The sequence below is a fragment of the Sardina pilchardus genome, chromosome 24 (genome assembly GCF_963854185.1).
Source record: "Sardina pilchardus chromosome 24, fSarPil1.1, whole genome shotgun sequence".
Classification (NCBI taxonomy): Eukaryota; Metazoa; Chordata; class Actinopteri; order Clupeiformes; family Clupeidae; genus Sardina; species Sardina pilchardus.
In genome coordinates this window covers 10119727-10139339 of record NC_085017.1, presented here as the reverse complement: position 1 = coordinate 10139339, position 19613 = coordinate 10119727, and the positions used below count along the sequence as shown (strand labels likewise).

At 42.7% G+C, this 19613-nt stretch overlaps 2 protein-coding genes across 6 annotated transcripts in view; both read right to left on the bottom strand.

The window, feature by feature from the left end:
• Nucleotides 1–1948: 1948 nt before the first annotated feature.
• lrrc71 (leucine rich repeat containing 71) lies at nucleotides 1949–14461 on the bottom strand. 4 transcript variants are annotated; one of them, XM_062529584.1, is made up of 18 exons: nucleotides 14401–14461; nucleotides 14052–14153; nucleotides 13837–13875; nucleotides 13580–13714; nucleotides 13088–13183; nucleotides 12597–12672; nucleotides 12245–12319; nucleotides 11736–11804; nucleotides 10658–10817; nucleotides 9841–9924; nucleotides 9570–9644; nucleotides 8187–8282; nucleotides 7783–7846; nucleotides 7562–7638; nucleotides 5069–5095; nucleotides 3062–3173; nucleotides 2670–2761; nucleotides 1949–2230 (listed from the first exon to the last, which is right to left on the bottom strand). In XM_062529584.1, exons 2-18 carry the CDS (start codon nucleotides 14122–14124, stop codon nucleotides 2108–2110), a joined length of 1473 nt encoding a protein of 490 aa, XP_062385568.1. In that variant the 5' UTR covers nucleotides 14125–14153; nucleotides 14401–14461; the 3' UTR covers nucleotides 1949–2107. The 4 variants fall into 4 exon arrangements, with proteins under 4 accessions (XP_062385568.1, XP_062385567.1, XP_062385565.1 ...); XM_062529583.1 differs by having other exon boundaries at nucleotides 14360–14452; XM_062529581.1 differs by having other exon boundaries at nucleotides 14356–14448.
• A 3790-nt stretch (nucleotides 14462–18251) lies between these two features.
• The window catches only part of ash1l (ash1 (absent, small, or homeotic)-like (Drosophila)), a 38631-nt gene continuing 37269 nt past the window's right edge, over nucleotides 18252–19613 (bottom strand). For both annotated transcript variants that reach the window (XM_062530198.1, XM_062530199.1), the window contains exons 26-27: nucleotides 19390–19613; nucleotides 18252–18498 (exon numbers count right to left, since the gene is read on the bottom strand). The exon at nucleotides 19390–19613 is cut by the window's right edge and continues 347 nt beyond it. In XM_062530198.1, the coding sequence (XP_062386182.1) occupies nucleotides 18407–18498; nucleotides 19390–19613 (316 nt within the window). In that variant the 3' untranslated portion in view covers nucleotides 18252–18406. The remainder of the gene's footprint in view (nucleotides 18499–19389) is intronic.

Genomic DNA, 19613 nt, shown 5'->3' with positions numbered 1-19613 from the left:
TTTTGAGAAGTTAATGCTTTTGAGATATTTGTAATTAAAAGTGTATTTTCCCCCTATAGACTTGAATCGAGGCTGTGATGTCATAATGGGCCTAACCATAGATATATATATCTATGGACCTAACCCTGTGTTGTAAATTACAATATGCTTAGATACTTAGTGTAGTAATAGTATTATGTCTCAGCAGAAAAGAAGTTAACTGCTGCAGGCGGATCATATCAGAAATATGTGCATTTCTGAAACATTACGGTTTTGTGTGAAGAAATATCATCGCTGTACAGCTGACTTAAAGATTCATATTCTAAAAAAGCTTCAAAACTAGAGGTGGGAGGCTCACTCTCAAGATCTACGTGGTCCTCCCCTACACACAGATCAGTCACTTTGATGGCTGACTGGTTCAGCTGATTCAGAATGCTGCGGTACGCCTGGTATTCAATCAGCCAGAAGACGCAAGAGGACACTCACCGGCCCTCTACAGTGGCCAGAATTACATTTAAATCTCCCAGTTTGGTCTAAAGGACAACAGGATCTGCTCCCTGCTATCTTAATTCAATGTTCAAAATGTATAGGCCTATCCTCTTCTGATGAGAGTGTGTTGTGTTGACCAGCCATAAACGCTTGGTCCAATTCAAGACTCTTCTCCTCAGTGGCTCCTTATTGGTGGAATGAGTTGCCCGGTGCTCTCTGTTTCGGTGATAGTTGAGTCTTTCAAAAACTGTCTAAAGGCATATCTGTTCAACATGCATGCATTTTTTATGCATTATGGTTTGTATATTATAGTATGTAGCTATTTTCATTAAGCTATTGATTGAATTGCCATTGTTGTTTATCATTGCTATTCTCCAACTTTTAAATTGTTTACTAACTGTAACTATTGTTTGGACAAAAGCGTCTAATGCCTAATACCGTAACCATAACCATATGCAAAGTGCTAAAAGGATCCTTTCTGTATATGGGACTGATGGTTCGGTGATTTTTGCTAATGTGAATGCAGTCTACTGAACCCGGATGCGGACCAGGGTCTGCTAGAAGTAAGTATAAGTATAAGTATATATATACTTTTTTGATCCCGTGAGGGAAATTCGGCCTCTGCATTTATCTTAATTTGTGAATTAATGAACACACACAGCAAGCCGTGAATACACAGTGAGGTGAAGCACACACTAACCCAGAGCAGTGAGCTGTCTGCCCAACAGCGGCGGTCGGGGAGCAGTGAGTGGTTAAGTGCCTTGCTCAAGGGCACTTCAGCTGTGGACTACCCTCCGGTTGGCGGTTACAAGCTCAAAGCCCTAACCAGTAGGCCACGGCTGCCCAAACAGTGGGATAGCTCACATTTCACCAGATCTCAGTACTTCCAGACTGCGAGTATGTTGGTAAGGATAGAGGCTTATTGGGGGTGCCTGTCCCTTTTCCAGAGCTAAACTCAGATGTAGGTTGTAGCGTAGGGATAGCAGCACATGCTTTATCTCCTCTTGTCAGGGATTTACCACACACTCCCACACAACAGGATAGCTCTTCCGCTCATCAGCTCCCTTACACGTCCACTCCTCATGACCTTCAGATTCTCCTACCTTCAGAGGTGACAAATCAGATTCTGTTACAAGAACAGCGGAAGAGCTATCCCGTTGTGTGGGAGTGTGTGGTCACCAAAGACTTTGACTTGTTTTAAGGAATCTTATCAGGACAAATTTGCTGGCAGACAAATGTGCTTGTTTTCAGGAAGATTGTTTAAGTAAGTCAATCTTTTCTTAAATTAAGTCAAATGATTTCACAAGAAAGCACTTGCTACTGTAAGTCTAGTTATACTGGAAACAATACCAACAAGTTTTTTTTTTTATCTTGATATAAGATGAATAACACTTGGATTTTAGGTTAGATTTTATTAGATAAGCAGTTTTTGGTGTGTTACTGATAATGTGTGTCCATAAAATATAAAGAAGAGGAAAAGTATGAAATATATAAGTTTATTGGGCTCATAAGATCTCATGTTCTTAAAAGGGTATATGAGGTCACTACAGTGAAAAGACAGAGATGGAATGTCGTGCATGGTTACAAACATGTGGTGCATAAAATCAGATAAAATATAAAATAGCTATAATTCAAATCCCTACTCGGCTGGTCCTTGTCCCTCCTCGGCCTGAGTGGTGGAGCTTTTGTTGAGAGGATCTCTGAAGGCCATTAGCTCCTGGATCTTCAGGAAGGCCTTGCAGTCGAGGGGGAAACGGTTTCTCTAAAGAGCACAGAGAGAGACAGAACCACCAGGAAGTGATGATATGTAGCAAAGATTTGAAGAACGATATTAACTAAAACACTAATCTTGTGAAATATGATATCAACACCCTTGAAACCCATTTGTAGCCAAAGCTGACACATATTCCGGTTACACAACATTGACATAATAAGTTGACCTCTTTCAGTGGCCAATTTTTGTGGAACTTATGAATGTTAAGACCCCTAAAGCGTATACGGTGGAAGATAAGGAGTCCAACCCGAATCCACAGCCAAAACGTACAATAAAATGTACAACTATCAGACATCTTTCCACTTTTAAAACAAACAAACAAACAAACAAAAAAAATCTTGTAACACTTTACTTGAAAGTGAGAGTGACATGACATTGTAACCCAAAATCCTTCATCCTTGTTTCTGTGCTCACTGATAAGACTCACATTGAGACAGAGGTGCATGAGGCCTCCTGCATCACCCTGGGCCTGCAGGGAAGAACAGAAGCACTCCACACTCCTCTCTGTCAAGCGATTCCCTGCCAAGAGACAACATTGTGATATATGGAGAAGTATGCACTACAGTATATTTGAATTTACACCATAATTCCTTTTATTGTCTGTATGCGCTTTTATCATATATAGTCAATCTAACTGTTAAATGATAATAGACCAACTATTTAGTCAGACTGGAACTGGTAATCCGATGATAGTATGTATGCCCTTTTATTATATGTCTGATATACTCTTAAATGTAACAGTAAATCAAACTTTTGAATGATAATAGACCGACTATTTAGTCAGACTGGAACTGATAATACGATGATAGCCTCGCTGACCTGTGAGATTGAGGGACGTGAGGGACGTGTTTCCTGGCATAATCATTTTCCCACCAATGTGCTGCACACCTGGATCCAGCAAGGAGCTCACAATCTCTCCACCATCAGCGGACTACAGAAACACACACACACACACACACACACAGTGATCAGCATATATAGTATTTTTGACAGCCATGTTTGTGGCTTCAACGGTACATTCAAGTTAAATTGTTATCATCAGCTACAAAACATATTAGGTCATAATAGCCTACCGGTGCCAGGAATTGAATGAAGTTGGTTATTGATCATGATAATATTTCTCCTGAAACCCAACTCTGCATTTCTACACTAATGCTGGTAAATCGTCCTCAAACAGTACTGATGCTGTCATATTTGAATCGTTGAAATGGCTCGTTTGTACTCGCATCGGACCTGACCACTCCACTCCACACCGTCCTGAGTGTGTATCATGGCCTGTGCAGACTACACGATTTTTGTCTTCTAAAAAATTCCAAAACAATCCCTTTTCTCCATGACCATGTCAGACTAGGCGATCAGAGAACCCAAAATCTTGGCACGTCTTGGTCGTAAGACTGGCCACATTACAAGATCATCTACTGTAGCCTTCTCATTGTGTGTCGTCACAGTGTCAGTGTCAACACGAGATCGTAGGAGATTACCCAAAATTCTGACATGCCAGACTTTTTGTCGTATCGTTGTGGAATGTCGCAAACAACAAATCGTGGGTCGTTGAATATGTCACATTACAAGACACTTCCTCCATCAGGCTTTTCATATTCCAACATGACACTGGAAATTTGGCGGCTACGACACAATCATGGCAAAATCAGGCTAAAATTGTGTAGTCTGCTCAGGCCATAAGTGATTAATGAGGCCCAAGGCTGTCCTGTCATCTCTTTTCAATAGAGACTCCTTCATCTGACAACCCCAGACACACACCTGAACATGCCAAAGTCTAAGGCCAGATGTACACGTACAGTACATTTGCGAACGTAGCGTCATCAGTGCCATGGCCAACCTGCAGAAATCGCACCCTGTGAGACTTATGTTCACGTCATATTTATCAAAACGAGACTTTATCAGGCAAACAGCGCCTTTCTCCTCCCCCCAGTGCAATTTCTGAAGGTTAGAAAATGAATGACATACCTTAATCTCAAGCACAGTTGAATGAAGTGAAGATGACCACATTAAAAGGAATCAAACGTTTAGCGATCATGAAATAATACAATGCATGATGTCAACATGCAGGAAGATAAGTAGTTTTCCTCAAACTAGGCTTATTTGTGCACGTAGACTATGGAAGATTGGTTAAATCTAGCAATTAGAACAGTTTAAGTAGATTACATGAAAGTGAAAGTAAGACACTCGAGAGGCCAACGAAAGTTACTTTTGACTAGTACAAAATGCAAAAGTGGTGTTCTAAATAACGATTCTGTTGTCTTTGAAAGGTTCTCTTATGGCCTGGACAGATTACATGATTTCAGCCCGATTTTGGCCCGAATTTGTCGTGACCGACAAGTTTACAACGTCGTATCCGATTTCAAATGGTCGGGCACGACATCAAACGCGAGTGAATCTTATAATGTGACATGTTTCACGACTTGCGATTTGTCGTTCACAACGTTCTAGAACAGCCCGACAAAAAGTCTAGCTTGTCAGAAATTAGACGGGAGTCGTATGACGATGCTTTCGGTGTATGTGGCCACTCTACCGACCAAGACGCGGAGAGGTTTTCATGGTTCTAAAATCGTATAGTGTGACATGGTAGATCGTAAATGACAATCGTGAGCGACAAAAAAATCGTATAGTCTGACCGTGCCATTATAGGCACATTTAACTAGCCTGGGTGCAGCCGAACTTCAGCCCTGCCTACATAATGTTTCACCTGCTTTATGCACACGTTACGAAACAAATACACCTGAAGTAGGCACAAACGCGTTAGTACATCTGGCCCTGACAGTCAGACATGCTGGAGGGAGGAGTGGGTCAGGAATTAAAACGTACCTTATTTAGCCCCAAGTTGTTCTTGTCCTGCTGAAAGAGTGCAAAGGGATTAAAAGAATTCACATCCACGTGAATTTTTAAAACTGTTCATTCTTTTTTTTTTTTTTTTGTGAAGATTGTCGTCACCATCAGAAATAATTTCACGTTGATATTCTTTGTGTTTAAGTTTGAAGAGGTCTGATTACATAGAGGCTGATGACGTGTGTGTGCGTGTGGTACACATTTGCAAGTCAACCTGGAGGTTTCTTTTTGGAATTCAAATTCATGAAGGCAAGCTGACGTAAGGCACTGTTGGATTTGACCAGGATAGTTAAGGGTACAGTAAGAATAGAATATAGAATATAGAATATATACTTTTTTTAATCCCGTGAGGGAAATTCAGTTCTCTGCATTTAATCCAATTAAACCGAATTAGTGAACACACAGTACACAGTGAACACACAGTGAGGTGAATCACACAACCCAGAGCAGTGAGCTGCCTGCCCAACCAGCGGCGCTCGGGGAGCAGTGAGGGATTAGGTGCCTTGCTCAAGGGCACTTCAGCGTGGACTGGTCGGGAATCGAACCGGCAACCCTCAGGTTACAAGCCCGATGCCCTAACCAGTAGGCCACGGCTGCCGCATTACCCCCCTCCTATGTATTGTGAATAAGCCACAGGACAGTGTTTTACACCACTGCAAAATCAATGTATAAGCCGCGGCTAGTTGGGAAATTACGATAGTGAGAGCCACTTTGAACAGTGTTACAGAGAGTCTGCACTGTTAGGCGGGGATCACCAGCCAGTGGCAAGCGGCAGTGGCAAGTGTGAGGCAACGCTCAGACCATAATAATAATCCAAAACATTCTATCTCGTCTAAGTTACGCTGCGGTCAACTTTGTTACTAGAGACGGCTTATAATTCATCTTAGTAACTAGACAATCTTTGTTGTTACGTCCTTAGACTAATCTAATTGGTCAAAATACCTGAACATTCTAAAACTGACATTGATAAGCCGAGCGTTGTGCTTGAAAGTTGAGCCAAGTTTGTTCAACACTAGCGTTATGCCAGAACCCTGAGAAACCTGCAGGCGTAAAACGAGAAAACAGCAAAGAAATCGCCAAACCTGCATAGTTCCTCTTTAAAGCCTTTTTAGGGCGCTTTCACACCACTAGTTAGATTATTTGGTCCACACCAGGCAATACAATTGTTATTATGTACATATAGACTCCAGTGCGGTCCGCTTTTAGCCTGGCAAGCCAAACTACACAGAAATGTATGGTCTGAGGCCTGTGGGTGGGATGAACAGTTGTCTTTCAAACTGCCTCTTGTGACCAATCTTAGCCGGTCGGCAAAACGGCAAATACATCCTTCTTTAAAACTAATGACTTGAGTGCTTCTTTCTGCTCAACCTTCAGAGAAAAGCCCAAGTCTAACTCTACCAAAGCCGATTCAAACGAGCACAATTCGTTACCCTCATCCATCTTTTGTTTTTCTCTATGGTTGTTGAACACAGTCTCACACCCAACTCGTCGAACGAGGACACATGGTCCAGCCCCCTGGCGTCAATATCGGAAGCCGAAGGTGAACTAAGGCGGGCTCAAGGACTCTATACACAGATAGAGCGTTCTGATTGGCTAGGCTGGTTTGGAGCCTAGCGCAGGCTTGGCCTCAACGGTGCGACCCTAGACCATCCCGCTAGGCAAAAATATTTTTGGCCGCTAGGGTGCGTCTAGATTTCTAGGCTAGTCCGCTTTCATACCAGCAATCAAACCAAAATTGGCCCGATTGACGTTTTATCAATGTGTATCTTCCAGTACAAATAAGCGCCAATTTTGCTTCACTATGTTTATGATTTGGACCCGAGTTTGCGTTCTCATCAGGACTGCACCAGTCTGGCATTTGGTGCAGAGACAAGCGGACCGAGAGCACCTCTTTTTGGCAGTCTCGGTCTGCTAGATTTAGTGGCACGACTGATGCTTTCACACCGATGAAAACGAGCTTTTAGTTCGAATGGATCGTTTGTTGTGCACCAACTGCTGTTGGTGTGAAAGCACCCTTAGATGCTGCTACCTATTCTCAGTTTTGACCCCTCAACGCTCATGGAGACACGCTATGTAGGCTAGCATGAAGATTGGTAGAAGTGTAGGGGCTACATAGCTGGGCTATAGAGGTGGAAAACTCCAGCTTCAGAAAGTAAAAGTCCAATCATGTATTGGTTCTACCTGTGCACTTAACATCAATTAGTTGCTCTACCTGGCTGAAGAGTTGTGCTAATTAGAATCAGCTGGTTTCAGTGGTTGGCACACAGATTTACTTCACAATGGAGGATGTTTTAGACCGGGATCTGCAGGCGACTTGTTGGCTATTTTTAGAAGGTGTGTTGCGGGCACCGTGTTGAAGACCCCTACTTTTAAGGTCTTCACAGCTAACCCTTCCACTGCCCCACCAACCCCTCCCTTCTCTCGCTCTCCCTCTCCCTCTCCCTCTCTCCATCTCCCTGATTATGCCCTTGCCTCTGTCTCCATTGCAGATGGCTGTCTGTCTCTGGTCTCAGGTTTCTGTCGGTTCCTTTGTACTTTGGTGTCAGACGCTGAGGGAAAAAGAAAGAGAGAGAGAGAGAGAGAGAAATAGGAAAGAAAGAGAGGGAGAAATGAGGCAAAAGGAACATATTCATAAATAATGGCTGATTCATGTTTTCTTGAGCACAAAAAGAAGTGTGCTACTTTTGTCTTACTTTTCTTGGCCATTTTTGGGTCCTCCTTCTTGCCCGACCCTGTCTGGCTGGCTGATGACTTATCCTGCGAACAACGAACAACGTGTCCATGTTTGACAAAACATGTTTCATATGCAAAACAGTAGTTTACCGTAAACTCCCAACTATAAGCCGCGGCTTATATATTGATATCGCGAAATTTCTTCAGCTCTGAGGTTAGTACACGGGGGCAGTTAATATGGTATTAATATGGTTTTGCTTTCTTTAGCTAGCATAAAATACTGTCCTGTGGCCTATACACAATGCGGCTAAAACACAGGAAATTACTGTACCGTTTCTTGTCATCATCTAGGATACATACACATACTGTACACAAACCCAAACACAGAAATCAACAATAACACGAGGGACCCGGGGAGACACACCTTCTTCTTGCTTGAGGTCTTGGCCGACTTGCTGACATTTTGCTCTACTGAGCAACTACTGGGGATGGAGAGAGCCTGATCAGCTCCCTGAGAGGGCTGGAGAGAGAGAGAGAGAGAGAAAGAGAGAGAGAGGGAGAGAGGGAGACATGGGAAGGCAGAGAGGAAACTATTTTTCAGTGGGAGAATGAAAATAGTTTCACAACTTCTAACCACATTAAAAATGTGAAATTGAGCATGTTAAATGGGTTACAATGTTTTCAACCCTGTTACACAACCCCAATGACACCTTGCATTGACATGCCACTTGTAAACAGTTCTCAAAAGCTCAACAGCAAATGTTCAGGCCTGGCCTGCGTATCCATACACACGTGTGTTCGTTGTTTACATTCAATCTCTGTACGTAATTGCATATTACATCCCACTCTCCACATCAAATAAACAACCGGTGTTATTTCCCCCAACGCTGATGTGAGCCTGAAAACTCTGGAGGTACTGAGGCGGATCAGCTTATGTTCCAGTCACATTGCAGCATGCTGGGTATGTTTACAGACTGCATAAGCAAGCGAGTCCCTATCCAAATCCACATGAAATATTCAGATATTCAGATTCAGAGCCAATGCTAACGCCAGCCATAAATGGGGCTGTGATATTTTTCTGCTTGGTTTTGCAGGTTGTATTTATTGAAGCACATTAATGTACTGAACTCTCCTGCCTCTATGATTAGGGTGAGATTTGTGCGGGATGTGTGGATGTCATCTCATCTCATCATCTCATGTATAAAACATATCCTAACGTCCCTCTATACAGATTCAGATATCTCTTGACAATCTCTTGCGCAATCCCTCCCTCATCAATCTCTTCTCTGATCTCTGACCAAAATGGGTCTATGCATTGCCTGGATCACGTCCTCACACATATACACTATTACAATACCCAACTGAAAAAGCACACATGAAATGTGAAGATCAACTGCAAAAGCTTCAACACGGCTGGGAGACACACAAGCCAGCTTGCATGTAATAGTCTTCAGCTATACCAACAAAACCCCCACTGCTTAAAACACTCTCCCTGTGACGTGCAGAGGAATGAGGAGGACCACTTACTGAGATCTGAAAAAGCCTCATAAATCTATAGCCAGTTCTGAGAGACATGCTTTTTAAAGCTCCTAAATCTAAACTAAGTATTTTTAAAGTTTTGTAAAGCACAATTGAACTTCAACCTGAGCATGACTGCAGAGTGCTTTGGAGCATTTCCTGGGCACAACTCTAAATGACAAATACTACAATAACGGAGAATGCCAAACAGACCAAGACCACAGTATATGGGCTGTCTTGGCTAAATACATATTAATAATTCAATAATGAAAATATTGTGAACACTTACTGACTGGTCTCTCCTGATCTTTAGCTTTCGTCTTTCAACAACTTCCTCATGAGTCAGTGGGAAAGGGCTCAAAATCTAAGAGGGCAGAGAGAGAGAGAGAGAGAGAGAGAGAACAGGAGAGAGGGAGAAGGAGAAGGAAGAATGAGACGGGGAGGAAGAGAAAGGGAAATGACATTCAATAACATGATTGAACAGAGCCCTAAAATGTAGTGTAATGGCTATTCTTTGGCAAATGGGACAGAGGTGAAGGGGAAGTATTTCGCAGGCACACCTCTGCCAGTAGAGCAGCTCCTGCATCTCCTATGTGGTTGTTAGCCAGAGAGAGACACAGCAAGGAGCGGTTGAGGCGTAGACCCTAAGAGGACAAGAGAGAGAAACCACAGAGTGGGACCATCCACCCAATTCAGAACAGCTATACTGTACATGTATGTACAATAGGCATATTACTGTATCACACGTCAAAATGTTTTGCCACTTGCCACTACCTTTACCCTAATACATCACACTTCAACCAGTACCTTAAGACTTTCTAAAACTGACTGGTGCTGACTAACACATTTGTCATCGGCTGAATCCCAAAGTGAGCCCTGAGGACTAAGGACTAAAGACTCACAGACTTAATTGATCTCAGGTGCTAAGTGAGTGAGTGTGTGAGGCCACATGGGCTCAGATACAGTAGGTATACATGGGATTGGGACAGCACTTCACGAGATCACATGTACCTTGGCAACGTTTAATAACAACACTTCCACCATGCACGTGTGTCGTGCTGTTGTTTACCTATGGTCTCCGCAGTAAACGTCACAAAACGTTGAATTGTGTGTCATTCCCTTTGGTGAAATCTGCACCGTTGCAGACTCACAGAAAGGGCTCGGTAAGTGTGTACTTCAGCCCTCACGCCTTTTGAAATTCGACATTAGGACAGCCCTAAGCCCTTACGAATTTCGCGAGAACCCACACTGAGTCTGTTAATCCGGATTTTTGGATTGGGCCATCTTGTTGCTTGTGAATCTGTAGCAACAGGTCAGATACAAAAACACAAACTTAAAGCTAAAGAAAGTGTTGGCTAATGTTAGTGCACAACATACCTGTGCAATGTGTTTGGCTCCTGCATCACCGATGGAGTTGAAGGCCAGGTTGAGAGACACAAGGTTCTTGTTGGCAGATTGGGTGGTGGACAGGGCTGAGCCAATCAGACGTGCTCCTTCCTCTCCAATCTGATTGTGGCGCAGTGATAGGTGGGCTATACTAACAGAGGGGAAGAGAAGCTGGGTGGATGAAGCTGACTAACACTAGGAAAACGCCTCAAGAAATACGACAACAATAACAACTTGATTTTATATTACATATAATGCTTTATCAAGGCACCCAAAGTGCTTTAAAGTGAAGAGGGAACCTCATTAACCTCGACCAATGTGTAGCACACAAATGGGTGATGCACGGCAGCCATTATGCACTAAAACTCTCACCACACACCACATACCACATGAAGTATGGGGGAAATTTAAGCTAAGTTAACAAGGCATGTCAGAGAAACATTGCCATCATTGCACGTGCTGCAAATGTGATTTCATGCCTATAAATACAAGATGGAAGACCTGCAGCAATTTGCTCAGACATAGTCAGACAGTCCACACATTTATGACAGAACTAAGCAGTCTTCAAAACTTGACAACTTGCGGTCGTAGGGCAGCAAGAGAACCGTCTGTGATAAAAGGACGATAATGATTTGAGGCTGTCACCCCCAGACTGCCGGGTTCAGGCTCTCTTTTGTCTTTAATGTGCTCTTCCTCTGCCACTTAGTACGCAGTCTTAAATCACTGCCGTGGAAAATGTCAGGGCGCAGTTAATCATATTTATTACATTTCAGGTTAAAGATGAGGTTAACAACACACCTCCGTGAGGTTCATATAGAGTGCTTCTTCAGAAGTTCATTAACACTCGTTTTTGTTAAATGACAGCGAGCGGTGAGCACTTAATAATCTTCACGTCTCAACTTGTCTTTGATGAAGAGATGAAGAGCACACCAGGGGGAAATGAGAGAGAACGAGAGGGGGGAGAGAGAAAGAGAAAGGGGGAGAGAGAAAAAGAGAGCCAGAAAGAGAAAGAGGGAAAGAGAGAGAGAGAGAGAAAGAGAGAGCAAGACAACCAGAGGCAGTGACTCACTTGCTGTCCTCAGACATTAGGAGATGGTAGCTGTGCTCAGCCATTGGATTCCCCTCCAACACCACTGTCCTGCCGCAAAACCAGGAGTCAATCAGCATAGTACCAGTGTATCACAAAACAGAACCACCGGATGAGCAGCTGAACCTTCTCATATCACTACGTTTTACGTAATACAATCAGTGATGGGAATAACGGTGTTACTAACAGTTTCACTAACAGATAATGTAACTAATTACATGCTTACAACATTGTTACTGTTACTAACAATAAAATGCAACATATAGTATGTTCTAATGTCAATAATGTCAGTAATGTCAAAAATGTCAGTAATATCGGTTTATAAAAAAGGTGCACACCTTCTGTCAATATTCTGATTTCTTCAAGACATGCACCTTAAACGGATTATTCCAGTTACCCAATCATTGCCAGTAATCAGTTTATTTGGTGTGCATGTAAACACGTTCAGTGTAGCACAGGTGAGATGCAGGGTTTGTGCTGCCTGACCACACCTGAGATTGTAGCACAGGTGCAGGGTGGCCTTCAGGTTGAGGAGAGTGTGCACGGTCAGGTCCGCCTGCCAGAAGCTGCGAAAGAAACACAAAGAAACCTCCATTATCCATCACATTCACAATTACTGTAGAGACACTTTTACACAAAACAACATGGAGAGAAGCACAGAACAGTACAGCTGAAGATCAAAGTGCTGCGGAAGTACTGCTATGTGACGTACAGAGGTACCAAAAAACTTTCATCCACGTAATTTCAAAGGAGGATGCTTATATGGGTTTATTATATTTAACAGTCTTTCTTTGTTGCTTTATTTCTTTATTTCTCAGTTATTTTCCCTTCCCCATGACTCACTGTAGTGTCTGTAGATTGTTCAGCGATGGTAAAATCTTGTTCAGTGCCTTGGTCAAGGTTTCGTCCACCTTCCATCCTGTAACAGTACATTGGACTTGTCATGCGATACCATCACTCTGAAAATACTCTTACTTGTTTATTGTTTACATAAACTCATTTGTTTATTGTGGTGTCATGTGCAACACAACTAGTCGTCTTCCATTTGAAATCCTTTCCAAAATGGGCAATAATATTGACAGTAGGCCTAATAACAACAGTATTAATACAATACTACAGTGCTACATTTGCAGAAATAAACGTCTCACAGTAAAGCTCTGTAAGCAGTAAATTGTAGTACAAGTTAAATCTTAACTGCAGCAGAATCCCATGTTACTCTTACCAGTTTTTCAGCCTTTATTGGGTGTTATACTGTAAGTCTGAAGCTGCTATCAAACTTTCCAACAATTCACAAAATATCACCACTGTACATTATGAAACATTCCAGTCCTTACCGAAGACTTTGACTGCTTTGACACTCCGTGGATCCTCAGTCTCCAAGTCTACCAGTAACTGCCGCTTAGAACACCAAGGACCATGAGTTTGGCTCTCTGTCGAACCACAAAAAATAAAGAAATAAAGGAAAAAAGCACAAACAGGTGGCAGTGACTTCTGAGACTGACATTCCTTTAAACTTGCTTGTGAACACAACAAAGGTTACACTTGATGTGCGAAATATAACTGAAAAATAGTATTTACCTCGTATGCACCTCTCATACCTCAATCAGTATGTTAATAAGAAAACAGACCAACCCCCAGAGTAGGCTAGGCTTCATCTTGTAATGACACATAGCCAATACATTGCACACTGTTAATTACAGATTACAAGGACAAATTGGTCTAAGGACACTTCATTTAAAATGTAGCTTTGCTAAATTTAATAGGACTACCTGATGACTGAGACAGCGACCCACTGATTTACATTTCCGGAGCCACTTCAATCTCACCTCCGATACCTTTCTCCATGGATGGAGACAAGGCTGCTGAGGACCTAGGCGTGACCGTGGGGATTTCACTCAGACCCAAAAGAGCTGTGACTTCATGGAAGTCCACTTCCAGGTTACCAGTGCACTGGTACTCTTCTGTGGAATGCCCAATACCCAAATAATCAATGCAGCAACAACTCTAAAAGTAGAGGTGGCCTATCAAAATAATGGAAAGTGATGTTGAGATGAGATCAGTTTCTAATAGCACCAGGGCTTACCTATGCTTTGGGCTGGAGACTTCTCTTGGAAATTCAGTCCTGTGGAACAAGAGGTCATTGAGGCGCTCCATGAAAACAGTACAACGAACTTTTGTCTTTCTGAAGTTTGTATTATTTTGTATTCCGTGGTGGCCTACAGAAGCCGTCAAACGTCAACAACGTTTGTGGATGTGTTGTGGATAAGCAGAATCACAATGGTGTTAAAGTTAGCCCACCTGCTGTTTTCGAAGTGATGTCTTCGACTCCCTTCTCGCTTCTCTCTCTTTGCACCCTGTCTTTCTTCTTCATCCTTTCCTTGTGTGTTGCAATGAGTTGTACTTTGAGATGAAATACGAAACGTAAAAAATAGTAAAGTTATCAATCACGGTAAATTAGCCCTTCCAAGTCAACGTTAATGTTACCACCTGCACCTGTTCCTTTCGCTTATCTACTTAGAGTTAGTGCTAGACCGAACCAAATTAAATTGTATTCCTTAATTGCAATGTATTCGATGCGCCTAATAGCATCCAACCAAATTACCTACATTCTCGACTGACAATAATTTGTTGTTATTGGGTGGCATACATTTCCCGAGTAGGCTAAAGTAGATTCTAGGTAGCAGTAAAACAGGCACAGACCAGACACCGTCGACGTCCGTTACCATGGCAACACTTCCTAGAACGTAGGAAAGTCTTTTTTGATTGGTTGAATGACTGCTCTGTTCCAATCTCTTCACAAAATATAATATACTAAAAACACTTGCATCTTTATTGCAGAGGAGAAGTTTTGGGCTTGTGAACACCCCAATGAATCTTGCAGAATCCTTGGCCTTGACCTTTAAGCTCTTGTAAGCCATCACCATTAGAATTGGACATTTATTTTAGCTATTGTCCTTACATTTAGCCTTACCATGCCATAGTTATTGTTATTATATGATTGATTGAATGACTTATTTAATTGCTATTCTCATATTCATTGTTTTATTTCTCATTAGGTTAGTGCTTAAAATTATTGATTTATACAGTTTTATTGATAATATTGCTATTCTCCCTATTTTGAAATTATTCACTGTTCATTTAATTTGTATTGTTATTTATTTGTATGTCAAATTTGGCGTCTGCTAAATAACTATAACTATAACCATAACCATCACTGTTAAGCTAGCTTGGGACCTTGGGACCTCTCTAAAAGACTGTCCTTGAGCACATCCAAAAAGATCTTTGTGTTTTGAACAGGCCAAATATCAGAGAACATCAACCATGAAATCCCATTACTGCTCTGGATGAAAGAGCCTTTTTATAAATAATGCAGAACTATTAGTAAAGATGAATGGGTCATCAAAATATACTCAAGGAAACAGGTGATTAATGCTATTGTTCAATGATAAAGTTAAAGTAGCATGACTTCCCTTCCCTGGGGAAAATTCCATCACCAAGACTCGCTTCAGGTAGCATGTCAGCGCGCCATTTAATTTAACATTTGAAGAAGCAAGACAAGGTAGTCTACTTAAATTCAGAGGCAGTTCATGCTGAACAATGATATAACCCCTCCCCTGTAGAAACTTGGGAAAAGAAGAACCGGGATGGACAAACATTGCTAATAGGCTATGTGTTTTTATTAAAATGCATTTTATTTTAAAAAGAACTTACTGCATAACTAGCAATACACTTAAATTATGCTGTAATGCATTTCTCAAGAGATGAATCTGAGTAGATATCCGATGCCTCTCTGGTAAAATTCATGAGCAACAAGAAGGTATATTCACAATAATGTAGTGCTTTTTTATTAAAAAACAAACAAACAAACAAAAACAAATAGAATATAAAACCAAAAGTAAAAACCAACAGCATTTTATGACTTTAGAATCATAATTACAAACTTTGAACCAGAGTGGAAGAAGTTTTGACAAACTGTACACAACATCACAAAATGTCCGCCAGTCTGCTCATATACAATGCTTGCATCTTATTTTGTGATTGTCTAAAAATAACTAAACCAATCACACAAAAACACACAAATACAAGAAATACAAGCATCATAGTTAATGACCGCTATCACAAAAACGGAACCATTTTTTTCAATTAAAAAAAAAAAAAAAAAAATCAAAAGAAAAAGGAAATTAAGAACATGATATCCGGCGCTGACAGCTTCGCCTCTGGGTCCTGTCACGTTCAGAAATATCACGGGTTTGTTTTTTTAGTGTTCAACACTTTGCAGCAAAAAAACGAGGAGCCACTTTTGTTCACACTCCTCGGAAAAAAGAGTAATAATTAACAATAACGTCAATATCGAAAGCTACAGTGACGGGATGTCATGTCAGGGTCACTGCAATGCCCCAATGCCTTCAGGGAAGTTGATCTGACAATCCTTTCGCTCATGCATGTTACATCAAATTTGGGGTTTTAGGCAACGGGTTTTCATGTCTTTCTGGTAGCTCGAACACAGGGTACCTTTCTGCCTGCCCCAAGCTTACATGTGACGAGTATAGAAATACAAATGGCATAATAATAATAATAATCAATAATAATAATAATTAATAATAATAATAATTAATAATAATACATATAAGGTTGATTCCTGTACAATACACAAAATCCATTATCAAGATATTGCTTTTGGAGACTCCTCTCTCATTTCCCAGTCAGTATATATACATAGCTTGGCACTATACAACGCTTCGTTCTCTGTCAGTTTTTTTTTCTTATTTAGCCTTCCCCCGTCTCCCTCTCTTCTTCTCCTGTCTTTCCAACTGGTGAAGAGGGACACACACACACCTGTCTCTCTCAGCACAGGTGCGGCGGAAAGGAAATCTCATCACAATCTGTTATTAACATTCTCCATGGCAACCAGAAAAAAAACACCAGGAAAGCAATTAAAAAAAAAGAACCAAAATACTCCCCCCGCCCTCCACCCTTGCCTAAACCCTCCCCCCAACCCACAGAAAATCTGACATCACAAGATACACTGTTTCTCTGTTTCCATCATATTCCATTTCTACCATTTAACCATTAATTATAATTAATTCATCAATAACTTTTATCATTGCTTTCAAGCCCTTAGTTTTTTTTTCTTTCAGTTTTTAAGAATTCTGGTGGTTACCACACACACAAACACACGGTCACGCACACCCATATGCATACACATACATACAAACATACAAACACACATACACACACACACACACACACACCAGTCAGGACCATGGCACTCTAAGGCGATATTCAGGCCAGCTCCCTCCTGTGCCTGATAACCAATCTGTTCCTTCTCCTATTCGCTGGTGAAGTTTGATGACTTCAAACAGGGCGGGACTAGTTACCTCACAGACCAATCACAAAATAAGCTTGGCTCACAGAAACCCCACCCCTCTCCAATGCTTCATTAAGTATTACAGTAAAACAGGAAAAAGAAAACGAAAAAAGAGAGAGAATATACTTAGTAAGTAATCTGTTTTGTTTTTTGTTGTTTTTTGTTTGTTTTTTGTTTGTTGTTGTTATTGTTGTTGTTATGTTTTTTTTATCTTCTGCAAGACAGCATCTTCCAATACTGTGTGTTAGTGTGTGTGTGTGTGTGTGTGTGTGTGCGTTGCGTCCTGGGAGCCCCCGCTGTCCGTGGTGTCAAAAGTGCAGTTTAGCCAAAGCTCCTCCTCAAATTTCCTTGCCTCATCTCATCTCCTCTCCTCTGCTCCTGTCCTCTCCTTCTCCTGGCAGTGTGTAAGCGTGCTACACTGCACTTCCTATGCTTACTCCTCACCCCCCCCCCCCCCCTTTTCATCCCCACCCGCCCCCCCACACCCCCCCTCTTCTGGCTGCTCATTCCCATATAGGATCAAAAAACGCTTGTCTTTGCCTCTCTCGGCCACTAGGGGGCACTACTGGCCCGTTCCTGCTGTTGCTGTTGCTGTGCATCCCTAAGTTCAGTACCTGGCACTGGGAGCCTCTCTGCTACCCTTTCTCCTCCTCCTTCTCCTCTTACTCCTCTTCCTCCGCCTCCTCGTCTTCCTCTTTCCCCGAGCGTGTCCTTGAGGAGAGACCAGGGAAGGCGCGAGTCCCAGGTCTGCTCCTCACTCCTCTTTCGTTTGTCTCTGCTTTAAGGTCTGAGTCCCCTCCTGGGAGTTAGAAGTCTAGAAGTTATTCAGTTCAAGGCTTTTTTTTTTCTCGTTTAGTTTCTTTTTTTGTTTGTTGTTTTGTTGTTGTTTGCTTTGATTTGTTTGCGTTGTAGAGTCCTCTGTAAAGCGCCACAAAAACAAAACAAAAAGGGGGAAAAAAAAGAAAAAATTACAGGTTCCTATGTTTTTGTTTTTGACACTCATTGCATCGTCATGGGTTTGAATATGTCAGGGCCCTGGGCGCCATGGAAACGTCCGCACGTCACCCTGAGAAACGGTCACTTTCCTATGAATCCTCTAGTAGGGATTTTTGTAGGCTGCGGTGTCCTGCAGATAGAGAGAGAGACCCCTTCTCCTCTGCTTCCGTCCGTCTCTCTCTCCGTGAACACTCGCACAGGTCTTCTCCTCGTCCTTCTTCTTCACTCGTTCACCCGGCTACAGAGAGGGAAACGTGCTTGCCAGGCAGCAGGGTTGCTGAAGATGACGTCACTTCCTGCCCACTAGGTCACCCAATCCCAGCGTGCGTCTGCGCAGCTTCCTCCCAGAGCCCTCCTCCAGCAGGTAGGTCACGTCGATCACTGCGGGAGGAGGGACGAGGGACAGATGAGACAATGTTCATTCCAACACACACACACACACACACACACACACTCGCACGCACACACACACACTCGCGTGTGCACACACACATACATTAAAGGCACACAGTCTTCACCTCTCTTACATACACTCACATCGGTACTGAACTCCTATCCACTCCTGCCCATCACTTTCTTCTCCAAAAGTTACTCTTTTAGTAACTAAACTGGGCATAAGAGAGATTTCTGTCAGCAGCAGAACCTTCAGGTTAGACTGAAGTTCTAAATCTCCAGTGGCGGACTCGGGCAATCCAATTCTACATGGAATGTTCGGTAACTGAACTGGGCATAAGAATGATTCCTCTCAGCCACAAAGCATTCTGAAGTTCTAAATCTCCGCAGGCGGAACTGAAAATAGCCCAAGGCACTACGCTCACTCACACCTTCCACTGGGTTCCTCCTCCTCTTCCGCCTCTCGTCTTCTACACATGCTATTTTTCTTGCGTCTATCATGCGTCTCTTCTTCTACTATTCTGCGCATCTCACAAACCTTTCGTGTTCCCTGACCTCTGAGCTCCCTGGCTAATACCCCAATGCCCCATTCTCAAGGCTCCTTGCCTCTCCTTCACACCCTTCATCTTCTTGGCTTTTCATCTCTTATTCCTTCATCTCTCGGTTCCCTCATGCCATCCCTCTCTCCTCTCATCCCTTCATGCCTCGCTCATGTATTCCCCTCCTTTACAGTACCTCTAAGCATACTACTCACCTTCTCTCTCTCTCTCTCTCTCAAGTCAAGGTAAGTATGATATTTATCTCATCTTCCTCTCTCTCTCTGTCTCTCTCTGTCTCTCACTCTCTGTCTCTCTCTCCATCTCTCTCTCTCCGTCTCACCCTGTTTGCTGGGTGCTCTATGCAGCAGCTCCAGTAGGATCTTGTTGAGTCGGTCTCGCTGGGCCTCCCGCCGACTCAGGGGCGCCGAGTGGTGCAGGGGCGACGACGACGACGAGGGAACGGCCTCCAAGGCCTCTCCCCCACCTCCTCCTCCTCCTCCTTCTCCACCTCCTCCACCACCTCCTCCTACTCCTCCTCCTCCTCCTCTCTCCGCTGAGCCCTCG